Source organism: Rhynchophorus ferrugineus, unplaced genomic scaffold (genome assembly GCF_030347505.1).
Source record: "Rhynchophorus ferrugineus isolate W39M unplaced genomic scaffold, kcgeb_rfMv2 rfM11, whole genome shotgun sequence".
Taxonomy (NCBI): Eukaryota; Metazoa; Arthropoda; class Insecta; order Coleoptera; family Curculionidae; genus Rhynchophorus; species Rhynchophorus ferrugineus.
Genome location: NW_027472590.1, coordinates 23,897,013 through 23,919,579, shown reverse-complemented (window position 1 = coordinate 23,919,579; position 22,567 = coordinate 23,897,013). Strand labels below are relative to the sequence as shown.

Genomic DNA, 22,567 nt, shown 5'->3' with positions numbered 1-22,567 from the left:
AAAGCATTTGGGAGTCGGTCAGGATTAACCAATCTTCAGAGGTTCTTCAATATTTTCATAAAATCATAGACTAGAGTTACGAATATCCTGAGCCGTAAGCTCTTGCATCTCTTACATCTTTGCTCTTGCTCTCTTGCATATACTAAAAACGACCCCTACGTAAATAGAACTGAATGATAATTTTGCAAGACAAACTACCAAACATAACATATTATACTAAATAGGAATTGAAATTGTTTAGAGCTTTAGTAAGCTTCTAATAACATATTTTTGTCAATGATGTTACAATCAGATGGAAAGTGAATTTTAGGTATAAAAAGTCATAATCTACTAAATATTTTTATAACATTATTTTTTACATTTTTTCCAATAATTATAATTACCATTAAGTACAAGGAATAAATGACCGATGACTTGATGTTTGTTCCAGATAAGATCCTGGATTTTGTAATAATAAGCTTTATATATTTCTTAATAAAGTAAAATACGAATAAGATGTACGTAGCACCTGAAACAAATATAAATTAGAAGTAGTAAACATTTTTTGAAGTATAGTAAAACATTCAATCACTGTTGCCAAATCATAATATATGATATATCATAGGTCATTATAATAAAGACGTGATAATAAGAACGTGATGCTGACGTTAGACAAAATGCAAAACACATTAGAACCAAAATAAAACAACTATACTAGTTAGTCGGAAGATACTCTCAACTTGATCTAAAATCAAAGAGGTTGATCTATAATACAATTATAGAGCCAATTTGGACCTATGAGGTGCAAATATGGGGTTGCACTAAAACTTCAAATCAAATAGTCCTACAACGCAGTCAAAACAAGGTTCTTCGATTGATTACCAATGCCTATCGCTACGTAACCAACGAAGAACTGCACGATGACCTGGAAATCAAATGGATTTGCGAAGTTGTGCAGGATTTCGCCTTGAAACACTAAAGAAGATTACTAAATCATACTAACGTGGAAGCAATACAACTGCTGGACAACGCGCAGGATGTCAGCAGATTGAAACGAACAAAACCATACGAACTGGTGTGAACATTTAGTGTGTATTATTAGTGTAAACTATAGCTATAAGTTAATAATTATAATTTTATAACTGAGGAATACATACTGATGTATTCTCTCGCACTCGTCTTGCTTGTTAATTAATGCAAGTACATAGGAAAAGTAGTAATAAATTAATTGTAAATTAAGATTGTACTAAGCGTATCTAATAAAGATGTTATAAAAAAAATTATAATAAAGCCCAATATATTGGCCGAAAATGCATAATTCGTTATTCTTAATTCGTTCTTTTCTGAAGATCTAAGTAGGTCTGGGCCAATAAGGTTTAATCAACAGTTATTTTTAATAACATGACGTTCTTTTGCTGTTTATGACCGGCATGACCTATAAAATCAGTCTGCTATACAGTCACGGTTTCCCTACAAGTAACCTTATTCTCATACGGTAGTCAAATCCATATATTTCATGAAGGCCACTCAAATGGTTCGTCTTCAACGGATACCATATTCAAGTCATGACATATGAGCAAGTACTCACTGCATAGGGAGAGGGGGAGAGAGGAAAGAGAGAAATATTGTGTGTTTGTGTACTTCTCACATGGCAGGCATATGGGCTAGAAGCAATGCTTAAAAATAAACAATGGAAAGACGCAACAAACGACTTCTGTTGCGTTTATTCCACTAACAGTACCAGTAGGGCAAGACTTTGTCGTTTCACCGCTGTTTAAAAATTTCTCAAGGTACATAAAATAATACTTTTTTTTAAACAAAATTAGGACGAAACAGTGTAACAATATATTTTAATTATAGGATATGAGTTTAACGTTATATTTTCCAATTGATTAATTGTTTGTAATGTATGCCTTGTAAAATACTAGGCCAAGTTTATTTCGATCAAAAATTTTGAATACGGGTTAGCCCATCTTCCATTGATCCTCGCAGAATAGTATATATGTTGACAGAGCATAACAACTTCAAGAATCCATTCTGTGGATCTGTTATAGCTGCTAATACATCGTTAAAACTAGTTCTGAAACGATATGAAGATAAAATATCTTAAACATTGATATTTTTTGACGAGACGAGATGGACGATAAAAATAAAGGTAAAGAACAGAAAAAAGTCCAGAAATAGGAAAACAAAAAACTATAATGAAGTGATAGAGAGTAAAGGTGAAGAAGAATTCGATTCAGACACTGAGCAAGATACCATAATAGGAAAAGAAGCCCCTGACTCTAGATGCAAAATGTATGTTCTGTCAGCTACTTTTTTCAGAAAACACCAGAAGAGAACCCTGGGTTATATACTTGAGGTGAGGTTTTTGGGCACATAATAACTTTACTAGGCCAGAAGTATATAATTTTTGCAAGCAAAATAATTAATTTCTTACAACTACCAAATACCAGTATTATGTCTTAGTAGATAAACATTATATGAATGCTATTTTCTTAGAAGATATCTAAGTTGACATTTGTTGCCCATGTGTGTGCAATTGTTCCATATTTGGTATTTGTTATGCAATTTGGTTTAACGTTCAATTTTGATAATAAAGTTTATCAATAAAAATATAAAAATATGGCTGTGTTATCTAAAAATATATGATATAAAATGTTGATTTTTAAATAGTTATTTAATTTTGACACAAAAAGAAATGCTAATGCTAACACTTTGCTAATACTGCTACTCCTTTTACTCCCAAATATTATTTCATGTATTTTGCAATTTGACTGTAAAATGTGAATAGCAAAATTTTGGATTATTTGCCCTAACCTGCTATAACGCTTTCTGGCAACCAACTAATTTTGTAACTAGGATGATGCATGATATCCAATATCTCCACTTACTTCAGATGAAAATTAAAAAAACTTATCGTATCTTCTTTCTAAGTTCTTTTTTAGTTGTGATGCAGTAGCAGTAAAATTATAATTATGCAATCGACCTAATCTGGCTCTTATATAATAAATGATAATATCAACATCAAATGTCAGGAAAATGACCGTTTATAAATGCAAAAGAAAATTCACAAGATACTTGACAATTAGACGTTGACAAAACTATCGAGCACCATTTTATGCAGAATGCATCCATTGATAAGATTGCTAAATATATTTATGTTCAAGTACATTCTAAAGACAAAATTATTTGAAACACCAACTGTAAAACATCAATTACAAATCACATGGTTAAGAAGTAATCGAATTAGGAATATTTTTATTTTAATTGCATGGAAATCAAGTAATACTACTCAACCCCGTTTATTCATATATATTTTCCATTATATTACACTAACACCATTGTTTATGTTGAATCAAAGTCTCTATAGCCTATATACAATAGTACTCAGCTATGCAAAGAGTACATCCCTAATAATAGATCGGATTTATCGAAAATGATAGAATTCAAAGTACCTATTCATGGTTAGTTTAACAAAATATCATGAGATGGCGCTCTAAAGCTATAAAGGAAAAAAATATTCTGCATATTACATACATTAATAAGGGCATCCACAGACAGTGGTATTAAACGACCAGCATACAGAACTAAAGGTTTCTGAAGTGAAGTGTAATAAATAGTCATCATTTTTTTGAAGGACAAATCGCAATATATCCAATGTGGTATATTTGAAGCAGCCGAAAATAATCTTTCACTCTAAAACAAACAAAAAATATAGTTATTATCTTGAAGGTAATTTTAACTAAGATCTCTAATACTAAATATGTTACTTTGATGCGTCCTGATCATGATAAATCTGATTTGATGCTTAACAAGGCATTTAGAGATAAGTTGTATTCTCTCCAATGAAAAAACCAATGCACGTCATAGGCGACGTCGAATATACTGCCAATGTAGTTTGGCATTTGCACAAAATTTTTCAAAATATTTTTGTTTATAATTAGATGTTGCAAATCGGCAAACGTTTCAAACCAAATGTCTACGTTGAACCTGCTGGCGTCATTAATTTGATGACGTATTTGGTTGTTTTATTAAATAGACTCTATTCATATTGTATTATATCAAGTGATGTGGACGCTGGGATTCTGTTTTAAGTTAGTACCTCCTACATGCTTATATATCTGCAACATTATTGAGACAAATCTACCATACGGTCGCCTTTATGATAATGCTCGAGCCATTATTCATCACTATATGGTGAAGGTATTTTTAATGTCCTAATGGATATGCACAGAGAACTAAAGATTTTATTTTATAGGAAGTTTTGGGGAAATGTTTCGCGACGTCCAACATCTAGATTTCGCTACTTTTAACTTATTACTTGTTTTAATCGCTATGCTAACAGCCTCGACGGGATCTGATTGGCTCACTTCGTTTCTATGGATCGTTTATTGTTTATTTATTTCGGTCGCCATTTTTAATATGTCTGACGTAAGGAATATTGCCTTTAGATTTTTATAACGTTTAGAGATTAAGTTATTATCATTAGTATATATAAGACTTTAGTACAATAAGTAAAGTGAATTCCCGATCTAGGAGGTGTTGTGTACCCGGATGTACAGATAGTAAGGAAATCCAAAATCGTTTTACTCGAATCTTATCGAAGAAGTATTTGAGTGTTTTTCAAAATGGTTGATAATGTTAAAAATACCAAACTGACTGGATTAAATATCAAAGACCTTTAGGATCGTTACAGCATGTTTTTTTGTAAGTTGGGGTAAGTTTATTCGTATTAATAATCATATCAAATATCAATTATTTTTTAATTTTAGAAATTAATCCCCTTCCGAAAGAAGCTGTGCAGAAGGCGATACACTTTTATTCTTGGATCAATCACTTAATAGTTCAACAACCACTGAAATAATAGCCACTTAATACAAACCTTTTAAGACAAGATTGGCCGATATTCAATACACTCGGAACTTTGATGCAAGGCAATTCAGGACTTAAATAGTGCTTATTGCCCAAGTAAGAACATATCTATTAAAGTGCCATTAACTGAAAATGTAATAACTATCTTGAACCCTCTCATTATATTAAATAAATAAAATTTGTGTAATTATCCAAATAAATCTATTGGCTTAAGACTACGTAACCAAGATAGTGAAATTTTCTTTCTTTCTATTAGAGCTCCTGTATTCAGTAATACACATTCGACTAGTATGTTTGAGAAATCTTTTAAAGTGCTCTCTGCATTATCAGTATATTCAATACTAACGGGTGATGTATTACCAGGAGCTGAGAAATTGCAACTTGACTCTATACCTTCAATTCTAGATGTTCCTATAGTAACAAACGAGGGAAGGCGATACATCATGCCCCAGAAAATGGTTTTATATTACTGTCAGTAGGTCTATAAACTATGTTTTTTATTTTATCCCGCGATATTGCCACGACAATATAACATATTGTTTGTCAAATATCTTTTAAAAAATGTAAATTTAAAACATTTTAATTGTACACTACATAATTATCTTCCATGTAGAATATTAAAGATAATAAGGTGCGCCATATACTTTTGGATAAAACAGGTAAACAGAATTTTAACAGGGAAAGACACAAAGTTTGCTTTTAATACAAAAAGACAAAAAGACAGAACTCTAATAGTTACATTGATGGCACTAAACAAATATGAAAAAGGGAAGATACAGAAGAAATTATTTTTAGATATATTTAGTTTTATATTTTATACATAATTTATATTGAATTTTATTTAATAAATTTATTTCATAATTTAAATTGCTTTTTTATTTACATTTTATTGGTCAATTGCGCGTCATTACAGCTATCGACGACAGAGCTGTCACGTTCCATACTTTATCAAAGAACCAATCAAATGCCTTCACGCCAAAACCTCTCTCTTACAGGTGCATTTAATAAATAACTAAATTAACCAAATTATTAGAATACCCAATATAACCCCAACTGAATGTTGGGCAAAGCAAAACTTTTCTTCAGAGACTTCTATAGAGTTTTCTCTTTATTGCTCTATGTGGATATGTAATGTGATAGATAATCGTTAATATGAACTAATTTAAATAAAGTGCTGTTCACTTTCTCAAAATGTTTACATTATCGATCGTGATGTAAGTGGTTTATAAACGTTATATTAATATGAAAGATATTCATATATTTATAAAGAAATAAACAAATATTTGAACAGCGATAATAATTTTTTGGTTAAAAGAAAAATACCCTGCGCTTTTAATCAACCTTACTTTAGTCTATCTTGGTATTTAACATTATCTTCCGGTGACTACGGACGTCATTTAAAATTAACTAAAATATCTGTACATGAACTTGAATAGCTTGCGCGTCAGTCACTATATATCTTCCTCCTTATTATCAATCGTCTACTTATCTTTGTTCCATAAATGACAACTTATGGATATTCAGCTCCTTGAGGGATGAATACCTTTGTACAATCTTAGGAAGCTTAGGAATTAAATAGTGTAAAAATAACCCGTAAAGTGTAATGTAACTTCCAGACATAATTTAATAATACATTGCAGGTATGTGGTCCTGCATGCTGGAAACAGTAACGATTGTATACCCAGATCTAGTGATTTTCTCCAAACCAAAACAAAAGCATGTTTTCGCTCTGGCTTGAAAACCAACCCATAAAGAACTTGGATGACCAATTAGTTATTATTATGGACAATACCGCAGTAATTTTATGACATTTATAATAAACTATATAATAAGGTTTGTGTACGACTGAGAAATTTTAGAAAAGTTAAACACTAAAACAAAAAAAACATACATTTTTAACAATCGGCTAAAGCAAAGTTTCCGCTGATATTAAATATATGCTAAAAAAGATGTTTGCCATATTTGCCGCATCGATGGAATGACAGTCTCTAATTAACGTTGCGGAAAGTCTTGGAACAAAAATTGTTCGGCAACTTTTTTAATTTAAACGCCAAAAACAAAGCCGAACAGGTAGGCCTGTCAGTTTGCCTAAGCGATTTAAAAAGTTCGAAGCCACTCCAGTCCCATTTTATAAAGCTTAACTCGTTTAACAAATATTTAATTTCGTTTTCCTTTTACGGCGGTGCAACCGGGTCACCGTCTCCCTCCCCGCCCGGTCAGGAATTACCTTAAATGTCAATTCGGTGCCCAGAAAACAGAACGCCGATTGTTGGGTCAACATGCTGAACAGGTAAAATAGCAGATAAAAGAATTCGGTACTACCGATTTGCACCTAAAACCAAAAAACATCACGTTAATTAAAGTAAATATTGCCTCGAGGAATTAGTTATTTACATAAATGCAACAACTGTTAAACAACTACAAAATTCCATGACTTTGATATATCCCTACATAAAATACATACAGTTTTCTCTTTAGCATTATTAAGTTTGTAGGAATGTTCGTCGGGTCGGTCAGTCGGTCGAAATGTGTGGCTGCCGCTGCGATTATTTATCAGAACACTCACTACTATTTTTGGAAGGAATTTTCACGAGAACTGAAAACACAGTTTGAAGAAATACTGTTTATTTCAATGATAAATGATATATGTGGTCGACGGGATATTAGGTTAGGTAGAGGAAGTACGGTAGCGCTGTGGAAGTGGTACTATTACAAGGGGATGGAGAAAAGAAAAGGGAGCGAGACGTCGTCGTGATGGTCTTTTATAGCCTGGAACTGCATGGTACCAATCCACCGGCGTTGCCAACCTTTGTACTTGTTGATAAATTCGTGGTGGCCTAAAGGGTCGGGGCAATCGCCACATAACTCCCCTCCTAGTGGAACTGCCGTGGAACGTACCTCTATGTGGGGCAAGTTCCGGAGTGCACCCGCAATCTCGCAAACAAACGCCCGCGGTCGTTGGGTCGGTCAGTCGATTGAAATGTGTGGCTGTCGCTGCGATTATTTGTCAGAACACTCACTACTATTTTTGGAACGAATTTGCATGAGAACTGAAAACACTGGTTGAAGAAATACTGTTTATTTTTGATATTAAATTATACATGTGTTCGACGGGAGAATTGAAAGGATATTAGGTTAGGCAGAGGAAGTACGGTAGCGCTGTGGAAGTGGTACTATTACCGGCGTTGCCGTTGTACAGGCGCTTATCATGGAAAGCTAAAAATTGCATTCGCCATTCATTATTTTGTGTGTGAATGATAAAATCTACTGGGTAAGCCTATGAAACACTTTCAAAAACATATGGTGATGCTGCTCCGCCATATACCAATTGTCGGTCTTGCTTTCAACAAATTAATAGTGTTGATTTTGTCGCCAATTATAGAGAATGCACTGGAGAACCAAACAGTTTCGAAAACAATTAATGGTAGAACTTGTTGAACGAGAAACTAGCTTAATATATCCCGACGTCATTAAATATCACGCAAAAAAGAAGCATTATGTGTGGTGTGTGGTGACTCTTACAGGTAAAGAAGATGGTAGATGCAATAAAAAATGAAAAATAAAGAGTAATGGTGAATTAAAAGAAGAAAAAAGCAGAATCGGAAGAGATATTATGAACACTAGAGTGAGACGTGGAATAGAAATTGATTGTGATTGATAAATTAATAGTAATGACAATAAGAAAAGGCAACAAAAGGAAACACACAGATGGAAACCATAGGAAGTCACAACTAACAAAATGAAAGTATAAACAAATAATACGAAGAGGTAGTACCAGAAATTTGATAGACATCGAGCACAATTTTTTTAAAACAAGGGAGAAATAACGTGGTATTATAGATACAGTAAATGTAATATGACGAAACATAATAAATAAAGATGAAAAAATAATGGAAATATTGAAGGAAAACCCTCAGGGATTGCTTTGTCCACGGAAATAAACATACGAAAAATAACCCAATCAACAAGAAGATAAAGGTAATTGAAGAAGAAACTAGTGTACTGAGAAAATCGGAAGATGAGAAAAACACCTGTCCAACTAATACCAGAAATGTTTTTAAAAATGGATCAGAACTATTACTGAATGGCCGCCCAATACTGAATTATTAGTGGAAATTTACAAGATAGCAGGGAAACAGAAACAAATCCAACACGATTGGCAAATTCTATTTAAATAGTAGTGGTCCAATTAGTAGCAGATAAGGCTAATAAAATAGCAATGCGGTTTCCTAAAGGGGAGATGTCTATACAGGCAATATATTCGGCACAAAAGACAAAATAGTCGAAAAAGTACACCCCTAAAAAACAAATATACTAATTTACTTGGAAAAGCCATTTAATGCAGTCCAATGAGAGATACTATTGGTTATATTAGAGCAAGGAGTGTTGTGATTGTAAGAATAATATATATAAACATATGGGATAAATACAAATGCTCCCATTGTAGACAACCAAAATTAGATATTAAAACCTTAACCCAAGCGGGACTAAAATAAGGCAGAGATTAAACAAAAATGTGGATAATAGTTTCTACAGATGATATACTGATATTAACTGGTAGTAGATATGACACTAATAGAATAGCGAATGATAGTGAATAAAAGCAAAACGAAAACTTTAGTAATGGGAGTCTCAGAATAAATGTCCAAACTGAGGATGTAAAAATTGAACAAGTAAATGCATTTAAATATCTGGGTGTAGAAATCGAAGGTAATGGAAACCAGGATAATGGAAATGAATACCACAATTGGAAAAACAATGAATTTTCACTTCATTATAAATAATAAATTAATTAAGAAAGATTATTATTAATATTATTAAAAGTAGCAACCGTATCGAGAATGGGAGTGTAGAAAACTATATACAGACCAATCTTAACATTCGATTCTAAGCCGTGGGTATTGTTAAGGAAGGTTAATAAGATATACGCAAAATAATTGAAATACCCTATAGAAGAATCAGTAGTGCAATAAAAACTGGCCGGATGGGAAATGAAGATATAAGGAAAGGACATTTGCAGCCTAAGGAGAGCACAAGACAAGTAAAGATAATCAAGGGATCATGAACAGAAATAAGGAAGAACCAGGATATCAGTTAAGAGAAGATAGGAAAACTCTCGTAAGTTGAGCAATGACAGAGAAAGACAAATAACTTGAGCAATGACATTCACTAGGCCCAAATATCATACTTCCACCTAGACAATATATCTATAAAATATCTTAATTTTTGTCTTCAATTACTAATACTCAGTATAAGAATTTTTTAATGTCGATATGTTTGTAGATCATTTCTGGTATAAGTAACATATGTCTGCAATAAACAGCTTGACCTACTTCAGGATGTTACTTAAATTTCGTATGTTACTTAACGCTCCATGGTTCATGAGGAATGTAAACACCCAAGAAACCTGCATTGTGTGTGTGAGAAGCTCAACAAATATGTTCAGTGTAAGATTCTTCTTTGGAACCTAGCAATATTCCAGACACCCTATCAAATCTCTACCTATACTAAGAGTTGGGGATATCAGTCCCCCATAAATGTATTCAAATTTAACCCCGAACCAATCAACCCCAAGCCAATCAAAGAACAGTAGGTTCCAAGTGATCAGAATTAAAAAATAGTACATCAACTTACAACTCATCTGAATAGAAATCTAGTAAATATAAACTAATAAGCTATTTGTTTTATACTAATTTGCTGCGGTTCTAAAATTGCAAAGTACTTGTAGACTAGATTGACATTTTGTGCTTAATATCTATGTCATTATTTTTAAAGTACACTTAGTCTTACTAATAACTTCCAGTGAAGATAGAATTCCTAGATAAAATGGTTTTATCCTCTGCAATCATCCGATTAAGCCAATATTATCTAGGAGCTGGACCTAACATTAATGTTTTAATGTAACTTCTGTTCATGTCTTTCGGCATTGTCCTTTACTACGTTATCGACAGTTTCTACCTCAAATCCTTAATCAGACATACAGCTTAAGTTCCTCAAATTTTTTCTTAAGACATGGCTTCTCATGGGCCATGCCAAGATATTTGTATCTCCATACGAGACTACTTATTAATTTATATAAATTTGGTTGTGCTTGATTCTTTTGTTCGTAAAATCGATATGCATTAATATATTTTGTATCATTGTATTTCGGAAGTAGTTTTTTGTAACTTTTCGGTTGATTCAGTGAAAATGTACTAGCAACATTTTCATTGAATGTAGGAAAGTTACGAGTTTACCGTAGATAAAGGACTGGTGCCATTAAACTTCCCTGTTGTACACTTGCTCGTTTTTTCTCAAGTTTCCTAAGCATCATCTTATTTAACTCTGGAGTATCGATAAGTTATATATGACAATAAACGGTTTACGTATTGGTCTGGAAAAAGCATTTTAATTTTCTCAAGTAATTTGTATATTGTCGTCAAAAGTTAAATCAGCCGATATGACGATATTTCATGAGGTAGCTTTCGTGATTTAGGAGTAATTTTACCTTTCACAATTATCGTACGAATTATAATTTGAATGAATCATTTATTAGGATAATAATAATTGATCCTTAATTAATTTTAATATTAATTCAGAGGGAGTTTGCAAACCATATTGCCTTCCTCCGACTATCTTTGGTCCAGCCCCCGTCCGCATTTTTTATCGAAGGCATTTGCATGATAGGTCCTTTTAACTTTCTGGTATCTCTCTATAGCGAATATACAGCACTAGCATTATTAGCAAGTCCATGCAGAAATTCAATCATTGTGTCATTTTTAAATTGTTTAGTTTCACATCTCAGTTGGGATGTTGAAATATACAATTTAGATTTATTTTTCTGGACATCGGGACAAGGCCAGTTCTTTCTCGCTTTTCTTTTTTCTGGTATTAATTTTAGTGTCATTTCTCTAGAGTACTCATTATCGCTTAGTTTTCTTTGGACTTCTGGGGTATTTTGCCAACTGGATAGATCTGTATCCCTAGGCAATATGTCGGTTTACCTGTTAAATAGTTTGACAACTATATGCCCGAATATTAAACAATTATTTACCCTTGGCTGAAATCAGTCTCGAACCCCAATGTATATGCTTTTCATTGTAGTTATCGCATTTAATAAATCGATTTCCAAGTGTTTTGAAAATAAGTAATTTTGGAATCTGATACTGTATTTTGATGGGTTATATCTACTGGCTGGGGTCTACTCTGATGGTGTTCTTCTTAATTATAATATTTACAGCTCTGACCTGAGTTTGGCGACAATATATTTTCATTTAAAAAAATATTTAAAAGTAATTTTAGATGGATTTTATAGCACGACGAATAAACCGATAGGCCGTTACAGTTCCACCATGCATTAGCCAATCGTATTATCGATGGAACTTCGTGAAAAAGTTAAAATCGTTTCGAAAAAAGCAACTTTGATTCACTTAGCGGAAATTTAATTACGACAATAATTTTATGGGGTGCGAGCAGTATAAAACGACGCGTTTTTCGATTAGATTTAATTTGTAATCAGCAAAAAGGATTTTATAAATTGCACCAAGTAAATAAGCATACCCAGTACGATAACATCGAAATGGTAAATATAATTTAATTAAAAAAATTGACAGAAATGTTTACTTTGATTGCATTTATATTTGCAGGGCAAAGGTTTTATCTCGTGATTGAAATAGTTTTAAAACATTCTGGTCAAATACTAATTTTTAGAGTTTAAAGGAGAACTTACCTTTGTGGTGTATGATCACAGTTTAATGTTTTTTACTGTATTGGTATAAAGCAATTTCTTTTTTTTTTCGTGCATTTCAAAGCGAATTTATTCGGATAAATTTCTATGCTAATTCACTAATTAACGACATATATACCAAATTGATTGTTCCTCACTGTTAAAAATGCAAGATGGGTTTAGAATAAAAACAGTTGGATGATACATGTTAAGACATGTTAAAGGAATACCAACTTATTCGTCGACAGGTTCAAATAAAACTTAGGACCTAATAATTAGAAATATATCTACAAACTAAGTGAATGTAGAAATTAATTTTAGCCTAAGTTTAGGTCATTCGCCACTGAACCTAAGTTTAAGTGAGAACACAATAAAACAAGTACAATAACCAACACTCTTTGACTTGCAATTGAATTAGATAATCGCATTCAGCTGAATATACCACTCAAGACAACTAAACAATTTAACATAGAAGCAGAGAAACTTACTTTAGACATCCATCAAGCTGCTTGAAATAATACCCCTGGCATTAAGAGGAACACTAGAGGAATCAATTATCTCAAAAACATTAAGCAAATGGTAGGTGATAAACGAAAACTTCAAAAAAAGTTGATATGACGACATTCCAAGAGCTAAGAGAACAACTTTACAAAATTGCAAGAAATTTGACAAAAGCAAATGATGTAAAATGATGTAAAAGTTGAACAGGAAATTTTTTGTGGCAATATCAAGCAATGTAAATAAGAGTAAAACAATTAGAAATAAGTTTCAAAGCAAAAGTACTTGCAACTATTGCCAACAACCAGACCATTGGTTAGACAATGTCAAAAGTGGATTGCTGATGAACGACCGTCTAAGGATGCAACCCTGAAGAATTAAAAGGACAAGACAATGGGGACAAATACAGTACTATTAACAAAATGCGGTGAGATTTTTTCTGCAGAGGTATATGAAAACAGTTGTTGGATTGGCAATGGGGCTATGAAACATGTATGGAAAAGGAACAGTTCGGTTCAATGAAGAAATGACACTGAAGGATGACTGGTATAAACTGAGTATTTCTTAAAATTTGTTCTCTGTTCTAGCTACTCATGACCGTAATAAAAATAGTAAGTTTGTGTCAACGCCTATGTCCTGTTCTATAAAGATTCATGATGAACTGAAATTATTTGGTTTACGTGCAGTAAATGGTACTCTGTACAAAGCAGCCATTAAACCATTAGTACCTAAACATCGAGTTGATGTATGTAATGTTGCCAGGGGAAAATCTAATCTGTTAGAGTTGTATGATGAGAGATAATGTCATCAGGATAAACGTCACGTGAAATCAAAACTCCCGAAGGATTTTTGTATTGATGTCAAGATACATAAGCATACATAAGAAATCTGCGAACCATGTAAATATGGAGAGGCACATCGTTTACCATTTGGTACAAGAGAGATGTTCAAAACTCCAGGTGAACTAATATCAACAGATGTATGTGGACCTTTTCATGAATCATTAGGAAAGAAGTGTTACTTTGTTTTGTTTAAGGATAGTTAATGCATAACGCATTAAGGATAGTTAGAGCATAAAAGTCAGAGGTAATTAAAGCACTAAAGGGCTTCTAAACCTCACAAAGACATCAGTAAAAGAAATGCTAAGTGATAATGGCAAGGAGTTCGAGAATGGAGAGATTAGATCAATCTTATGCAAAAACGGGATTACACAAAAGTTGACGGCACCCTACACTCCTGAACAGAATGGAGTTTGTGAGCGAAACAACAAAACTGTTGTTGAAATGGCCAGGACCTTGAAATATCCAGCAGGATTATGGGCTGAGTTAGTAACACCGCGGTATATATTCTGAACAGAACGGGAATATCATCTGTAGATGGTACTAGGCCTTACGAATTGTGGAATGGAAGAAGCTGCGAACCAAACATCTAAGGATCATTGGGTCAACATGTTACGCCCATATCCCTAGTCAAAATCAAAGAAGAATGGATACAAAAGCCGCGCCTCATAGGATATGGTGGTGATGAACGGTTTAGAATATGAATTGAAAAGGATCAGAGCGTCATTTTGTCTAGAGATGTACGATTTGAAGAGAAACGTGGATTTCAAGAAGTGAAACCCGAAGAGGAAACTGTTCATAATGAATCACAAGATTATGAGACAGACAGCGACGAGGAGAGCACCATTGAGGACAGTTCAGAGGATGACTTTGATAAAGATGTTTCAGAGCTTCAAGAAGAGGGAGTAGGTGCCGCGATGCAATCGAGCATAAAGGTTGTGTTGAATGGAAGAGTGCAAAGCAGTGTCTACACCTACATTGTAGTTTGGAGAAACTTCATCAAGGAAAGAAGATAATGCAAGTAAGTAGATAAGCAGAAGTTTCCCTACAGAGAAGTAGTCGGAGAATTAACGTATCTATTGCTTGGGATTAGACCAGATCTGGCCTACAGTCAAGGGGAGCTAACTACGGAATCACATACAGGTCGAATCCAGAAAGTGCTACTGTGATGCAGAGTTCGGAGTTTGCTTAGAATCAGGTCGATCAACATCCGGAGTTGTCATAAAGTATTCTGGAAGGGCAATTTCATGGTTAAGTCAAAAACAAGCTACGGTAGCAGGCAACGTCAACTACTGAAGCTGAGCTGGTAGTTACAAATGAAGCTCTTAAGAAGATTGTTTCGTTATATCTATCACAACAACCAAACCAAACCATTTTGTGACCTCGGAAATGTATCAGCTTATATGCGGTTTATTAATTCAAGAGCAGCAATGGCAAATCATAGATAACCATTTTTATATGAGTATTATTATATAATATATAATTTATCGAAGTACCTTATATTTTTCATAATACTGTTCCTGGAAATAAAAACAGTCAAATATTTGAACCAATATTGAAGATATATTTCCATCTCAAACGTAGATATTAAACTTTTCTTCGAATATGAAATAGTATTATTACCATTATATATTTTTAAAATGATTAAAGTATTATTACCAAGTAAGTTCTCGTTAAATATAGCCTGTAAAATCAAATGGCAAATATTCAAATCAAGGATATTGTCCAAGATTATCATAATATATCATAAAATACAATATTATATCCCAAAATTATTTGATAACATAGTTTCAAAATATGTCGACTTTTATTATCAGCAATAATTAAGATAATGTCTTAAAAATTATTAATGTTTTATTAAAATTATTTTAAAGTCTCCGTTTACCAACTAGGGGTTTATCTGGACTGGACCTACAGTTTAACATGGGTTCTCCGAATCACCGTCCTCGGCAGTAAGCCTGCCGACTGAACAGTGATCAACTTAGAAACCATAACAGTAAACAGCCAGTCTTACCCAGCCTGGTTTCTACCGTAACTGGAGTGGTTATTCCATGTCGGATTTTCCACTGTTGCCTATAAAGACATTTACAATTATAATCACAAACATAAAGTACAACCATGCCCCAGCAAGATTCGAACCCGCGAGTTTCTCGACAGTAGGATGATCGTTCTGTCGCCTTGACCACTGCGCCGACGAAGACGGTTTAATAATATTCATTTGTAATTGTCCATATTAGAGAAAGATATTACATTTATTATATATTAACTAGCTATAAATATATATTAACACAATACTTACTAATAATAATTGATATGATATCGTACAAAATATAAATCCACCACCAATAATTAATGCCAGGAAAGCAACATGATACAAATCTTCAACCATTTTTGTTATCCTGCAAAAAAAATCACACAAATCACAAAAGGGGTATCGGATAGAAAATTGGAGCTTAAAAATATATGTTTTCCAGCAACAACAATTATTAGTTTGATATTAAATGTATTCAATTATTGATTTTTCGATCGATCTGATATTCGTTGATGATAGTGCTATATTCGCTAATAACGCATGTTGGGGCTTAATATATTCTTCGTTATATAATTCGCACTGCAGCACCATATAGCCCGAAAATTTATTTAAAAAATGCTTAAATATTGATAACTGACGGATTGTCTGCAATTGTAAATATCAATGGGATCCAGCTAGGCAAGTACAGGAGTTCAAGTACTTAAGATCAGTAATGCAGGAGATAGAAAAGAAAGGAAACCGAATCGGCCAAGCTGCTTCTCTAAAGTAGTGCGTCCGCCTCTTCCGGGTGCCTGTTACTACTGTGTGACTTCAAGGCTTGGACATTTGTTAGAGTCTGACATCTGTAAGCTTTCAAATGCGATACGAAAGTTCTAAGAAAAAGACAGCAAGGTAAATCAGCACACCCATAACCATGCTTCTCGCGTCCGAATCACTAAAAGGCTGGACATAAAATATTACAGATTTCTTGTTTTCAGATTTGCGACATCTTCGTGACAGGTTATCTTTGTTTTTTTTGTGTTTTATTGTGTATAACTGTAAGGAAGTTCGTTGTTATAACATAATTTTTGCAGCATTTCAGGTAAATATTACTTGGTTAAATGCAAAATTATGGGTGTTATTTTCCTGGATGTGAAGGTAATTAATTTTATTTGATGAATTATTTTTCGAAATATTCTCCTTTAGCGCAGAAACTGTTTTAAAAAGTATATAATGATAAACTTCAGGAAAACTCTTAGGAAACATGAAGCTATGGAACGGGAAGGTCTTTGCATTTCAGACCGACCAAATGCTTATGTACCTAAATGAATTAGTAAGTCTAAATTAAAATCTATATCGACAATTTAATTGTAATACATAATCTGTGTATATTCTCCGAACCGCAGAATAAGTTAAATAATAATATTAAATATTAAATAAGTTAAATATAAATATCATATTCTTTTCAAATTATTTATATTGAGGTTTCAAAACTGAAAATTATGACATATATTTCTCAGCAGATGCTTTATAACATTGCAACCGATAATTCTTATATATTTTTATGATTCTGTTATTATGTTATATTATCAAATATTTATATGAATGTGCACAACATACTGAGAGCAAAAGGTGATGTAACAAGAAAAATAATAATTAGGTGTTGCTTGTTCTGACGAATGAAAATAATAAATTGGACTGCCGAGTGTAAAAATGTATAATTTTGCATTGCTACATATAATGTGGATAGTGTCCAATTAACTACCTCAAAATATATATATATATATATATATATAAAAAGAATAGGATGACTCTTAATCAAAAGTGTAACATGTATTTACTATATTCATTAACTTCAAATATTATATTTTTAAGTATATTTTAGACAAATAATAAGTTTTTTATTTTACAATTTTTAAGGTAATAATAATATACAATTATAAAATAAGATAAATAATAAAATAAGATATCTAATATACATAGGTCAAATTAGATAATGCTTATTGATTTTGAAAAGGGTTTTTAAATATTTTATTAAAGTTTTATATCATAATTATCCCTTTTAATATAAGTAATACTTTTTATTCCTATTTTTTAATTTCTTAAACTTAGTTAAAATTTAGTACATTTAGGGATTTCATTTTTACATTTCGAAACGGTTATTTCTGAGATCAAAACAGATAATTTCTTATTAGTGTTTAAAAGGTATTGGGTGTTTTCTTAAGCGATTACGAAAGTGAACAAGCACATAAATACCAAAAATAATTTTTATGAGAACTAGGTGAGTATATGTCCAAAATATGGTCAACAAGGAGACCATCGTGACCTTAAAAGCGGCGACCATGATATTTGTGAAATAGAAGCAGTCATGCAATGTTAATGCCATAGTTAATAGTTACAAAATATATATTTAATTATTTATAATTAATTTAATAACTACTTATGTCTATATTATTACTAAATATTTGATTGACAAAAAAGTAATTTCGATAATAAACATATGTTCATACAATTCGAACAATAATGAATAATATATAGTAAAACAATTATTTCTATGCTGTAGAATTCTTTAAAGATAGTGTTTAGATTTTTTAGCAAAAAAAAATTAAGTCCTGCCTGTGCGGTGAATACGATGACCGGAACGATATTCATTTTTAATATAGACATTTTCGAAAAAAATTAAACTGATTTTTTATACAAAAATATAAATGAACAATAAGCAAAAAAATCTGTTGTTTGCGGTTGCAAGCCTGTATCAATGCTTTCCACAAGCTTCTTTTGAACTTATCAGAAGACCTTTCATCTATACCATGCATCCATGCACGTGTCAAGCACCTGTCGACATTGGCTTACATTGAGCTGGTTTACCTGTTAGGTACTTTGATCACGTTTAATTTAAATATCAACAATTAGATAAAATAATTTTAAATGCAGTATAAAGGATTTACCAAATCATACGGCAAATCAAATAAACACTCTTTAATTATATTCTCCGAACTCACCTTTTTATTAAATCATAATGCTGAATGCATATTTTAAGATTATTTTTCATTTCCTGTACAAAATATTTTTGGTGATGTTCCATCTCGGTATTTCTTTTTTGCAGAACTCCATGTCTCGTTTGAAATTTATTTAAATTTTCCAAGTTATATTTCAATATATCGCATTGAGCACCGATTGAGAGAATAAGGTTAACAGCAAATGAATCAATATTCACGGTGTGGAGAATGCAAAAGGAGCTGGTGGAAGTTTGCATCCAATTAGTCAATTCGAAATAGGGAGTCCTGGTTGAGTTGTATGGGAACCATCCCTTTATAGGTAAAGTGCGTTCTCTTGCCAATAGGGGTTTTATTGACCAAAACAATTGCGTCAGTGTACCGCAGAATATTCCTAAATAAAACAAGACGTCTCCCAGAATTTTTGTTCTTTGAACAATTTTGAGATGTCTTTCACAGGTTACCTAAAAATTGGAGAAAATATTAGCAAAATTATATTGTGCTTGCAACAGTTGAAAATAGCAAGTCAATTAAAATCTCCCCAGCCTACCATAGTAAAGTTTTTTTTATTTAATATAATTCCCTTCGAGGGTAATACACTGATTATAGCGACCCCCCAACTATTCGATACCATTTTTGTAGCAAGATTTGTCCTTTGCTTCAAAATAGGACTCAGTTTCGGCGATCACGTCTTTATTCGACGAAAATTTCTTCCCAGCGAGCATTGTTTTGAGATATGAGAACAGGAAATTGTCGCTGAGGGCCAGATCTGGAGAATACGGTAGATGAGGAAGCAATTCGAAGTCCAATTCATCGACTTTTGATATCGATTTAACTGACTTATGACACGGTGCATTGTCTTGGTGAAGCACCACTTTTTTTTTCTTCATATGCGGCCGTTTTCCGGCGATTTCATCCTCCAAACGGTCCAAAAACGCTATATAATAGTAGCTGTTTATGGTCCTACTCTTTCCAAGGTAATTAATGAAAATTATTTCATACGCATCCCAAAATACAGACGTCATAACCTTGGCAGTCAACTGTTGCATTCTCCCACTCTTTGGAGCTGCTTCATCATGTCCGGTCGACTCGGATAACTGTCGATTGGACTTGGGAGTGAAATCATGCAGACATGTTTCATCCATTGTCATATACCGATGCAAAAAATCGAGTTTATTACGCCTGATCATCTTCAAACACTGCTTCAAATCATCAACTCGCTGTTGTTTTTGGCCAAAAGTGAGCTGAGACGACAAATATTCAGGAATGATATGATGTACACGTTCAGTTGATACCTTTAGAGTGTCTGCTATTTCATACAATTTCAATTTACGGTCATTCAAAATAATTTTTTGGATTTTTTAAGTGTTTTCAGCGGTAACAATCTCTTTTGAGCGTCCACTGCGTTCACCGTCTTCGATACTCATTTCACAACGTCTAAACTTAGCATGCCAATCCTTGATGGTTTATTTTCCTGAGGCAGTGTCCGGAAACTCGGCATCAAGCCAAGTTTTTGCTTCAACTGTATTTTTTCCCTTCAAAAATCAATATTTTATCAACAAGCTAAATTCATTTTTATCCATTTTTTTCACAAAAGCAAAAATTGCTTCATTCAAAATGCTATAATTCACAAACTAATGATCCCACAGCTGTCAACTTTATACACGCATCTTTTAAGGGTTAGTGCTAACTAAACAACATATGGATTTAATTCTAATAGCGCCATCTATGTGTCAGACCAGCGAGGACAAATTTATCACTTACTAGGGATTATATTACCAGTTGTATTACCATCAGCATATCATCAGTTCTTAAAAATGTATTTTATAAAACATCCGGTTGCGGAAATTGATAGAGCTCGTTATAGTACAAATCATGATGTAAACTATTTTTTAAGAACTACATAGGTTCCTTCATCAGAATAACGATTTAGTCAAAATTTCCATAACAACATTAGATCAGGTGCTCTCTGACAGCCGTGATATCGTCATCAGACCTAACAAAACACCTGCCGGTGAGCACGCGAGGAGGTTTAATTCACCGAACATTTACGAAGTAGATATTGCTATTATCAGAAAAAATTAGACGTTGATAGATAGACGTAGATGATACAAAGTTCACCGTGTCATCTAGTAAACATTTAAAATATAAAATGTTGATAGGAACAGATTTTATTTTAATTGATTGCTTAGAAAAGTGATGAATCACTCGCTTTAGGTGTATCTCTAAGGTTTAGAAGATAAATAACCGTTTATGGAGATATATTTAAGAGATATTTTAGATCATAATATTCGTCTTTTGTTTATTTTTGCTAATTATTCATTTAGAATTATATATATTGATATAGATATTGTTTTGAAAACATCTTGTTTAATTTATACATCAAACTTTCGTGTTATAAATCTGTACTATTCGTTATTAATCTAAAGACCTGATTGATTTTCTGAATCTAAAGTGAAAGTAACCGAGTTGCCCAAGTTATGGTATCATCATCACCTACGTTACTTTGCAGTATGCAGACTTTAGATAATTTTATAAACTTTATTTTCCGTTCTCTTGGGTTCTTCTGGTATGATATTTCTGGATATCTGACCGTCCTTTGATTGACTTTCGTATTATTTCTATTCATTAACACTCCATATTCTTTTAGTATCGTTAAGTGCTCTGAGTTGTCAGTTTTTGTACATATTTGACATTTCATTATTATTTCATCCATTAAAATTATAAACAAGGAAAATTTGAAAACAATGTACCTACCTGAAACAAATCATTTGTCTTAAATTCTCTTACTATTTTCTGAGCCTTGGCAACGTTCAAATAAAACGCAATGCTCTTGATCATCACTATAAAAGCACAACAAGATATATATAAAGTTTCGCTCACTTTATTTATATCAGTTGCATTCGCAGCCATATAAAGAACCTGCGGTGTTACAAACAATACCAGCAAACTAATAATGGCGCACGTATACACGAAATAAACTTTTCTGGATCCGGAATACTTCTCCGGTTTCCAGAATCCGCATAATGTTAATATCTTCTTGTTCCTGTTGAAAATTGTGGATATATCGGATGAAGTACGCGATGCCATTGTCTCTGTATTTTTATTGTTTACGTCTTGGTAATGGGCTTATATAGGTTTTCTATGAAAAGGAAACGATACAAAGTTTTAATGAGTGCTGTGTTATGTTATACATTTACAATCGATTTTTTAACTATAAGTTTAGATTTTATAATGAACACTTAGATGTGTTAGAAAAAAATTATGTGGTATATAATATATATGTAGGGTGTGGTTTCTATTATGAGTTTCTTCATATTACTACTTTGTATAACGCTAAAGTTTTTTTAATTTACAGGTATAATAGCTTTTCTTCTTTTTCGTATAGATTTTTTATCACAAATAATAGAACGTAGTTAGTTAAAATGAGATTGAATGCTTTCCGATCTTATCGAATATTTACAAAATTACTTAAGACATTAGAGACAATAATTAGAAGTTATAAACCAGCAAACGTTGGAGACCAAAATTCTAGTTAATGAAGCAACATTGCTATGTGCTGTCGTCATAAATGTTGATATACAATGATGTACCAAACGGCGTTGAAAATAATCGTAATATATAATAAGAAAATAAGCGTAATATATCAGATGATAATGATAAA

General features: G+C 32.6%; 1 protein-coding gene across 1 annotated transcript; it reads right to left on the bottom strand.

The window, feature by feature from the left end:
• Window positions 1-325: 325 nt before the first annotated feature.
• LOC143204489 (odorant receptor 49b) lies at window positions 326-21,994 on the bottom strand. The gene is made up of 7 exons (XM_076417035.1): window positions 21,661-21,994; window positions 19,932-20,093; window positions 18,910-19,367; window positions 16,196-16,295; window positions 7,082-7,186; window positions 3,520-3,678; window positions 326-508 (listed from the first exon to the last, which is right to left on the bottom strand). Exons 1-7 carry the CDS (start codon window positions 21,991-21,993, stop codon window positions 461-463), a joined length of 1,365 nt encoding a protein of 454 aa, XP_076273150.1. The 5' UTR covers window position 21,994; the 3' UTR covers window positions 326-460.
• Between the last annotated feature and the right edge of the window lie 573 nt (window positions 21,995-22,567).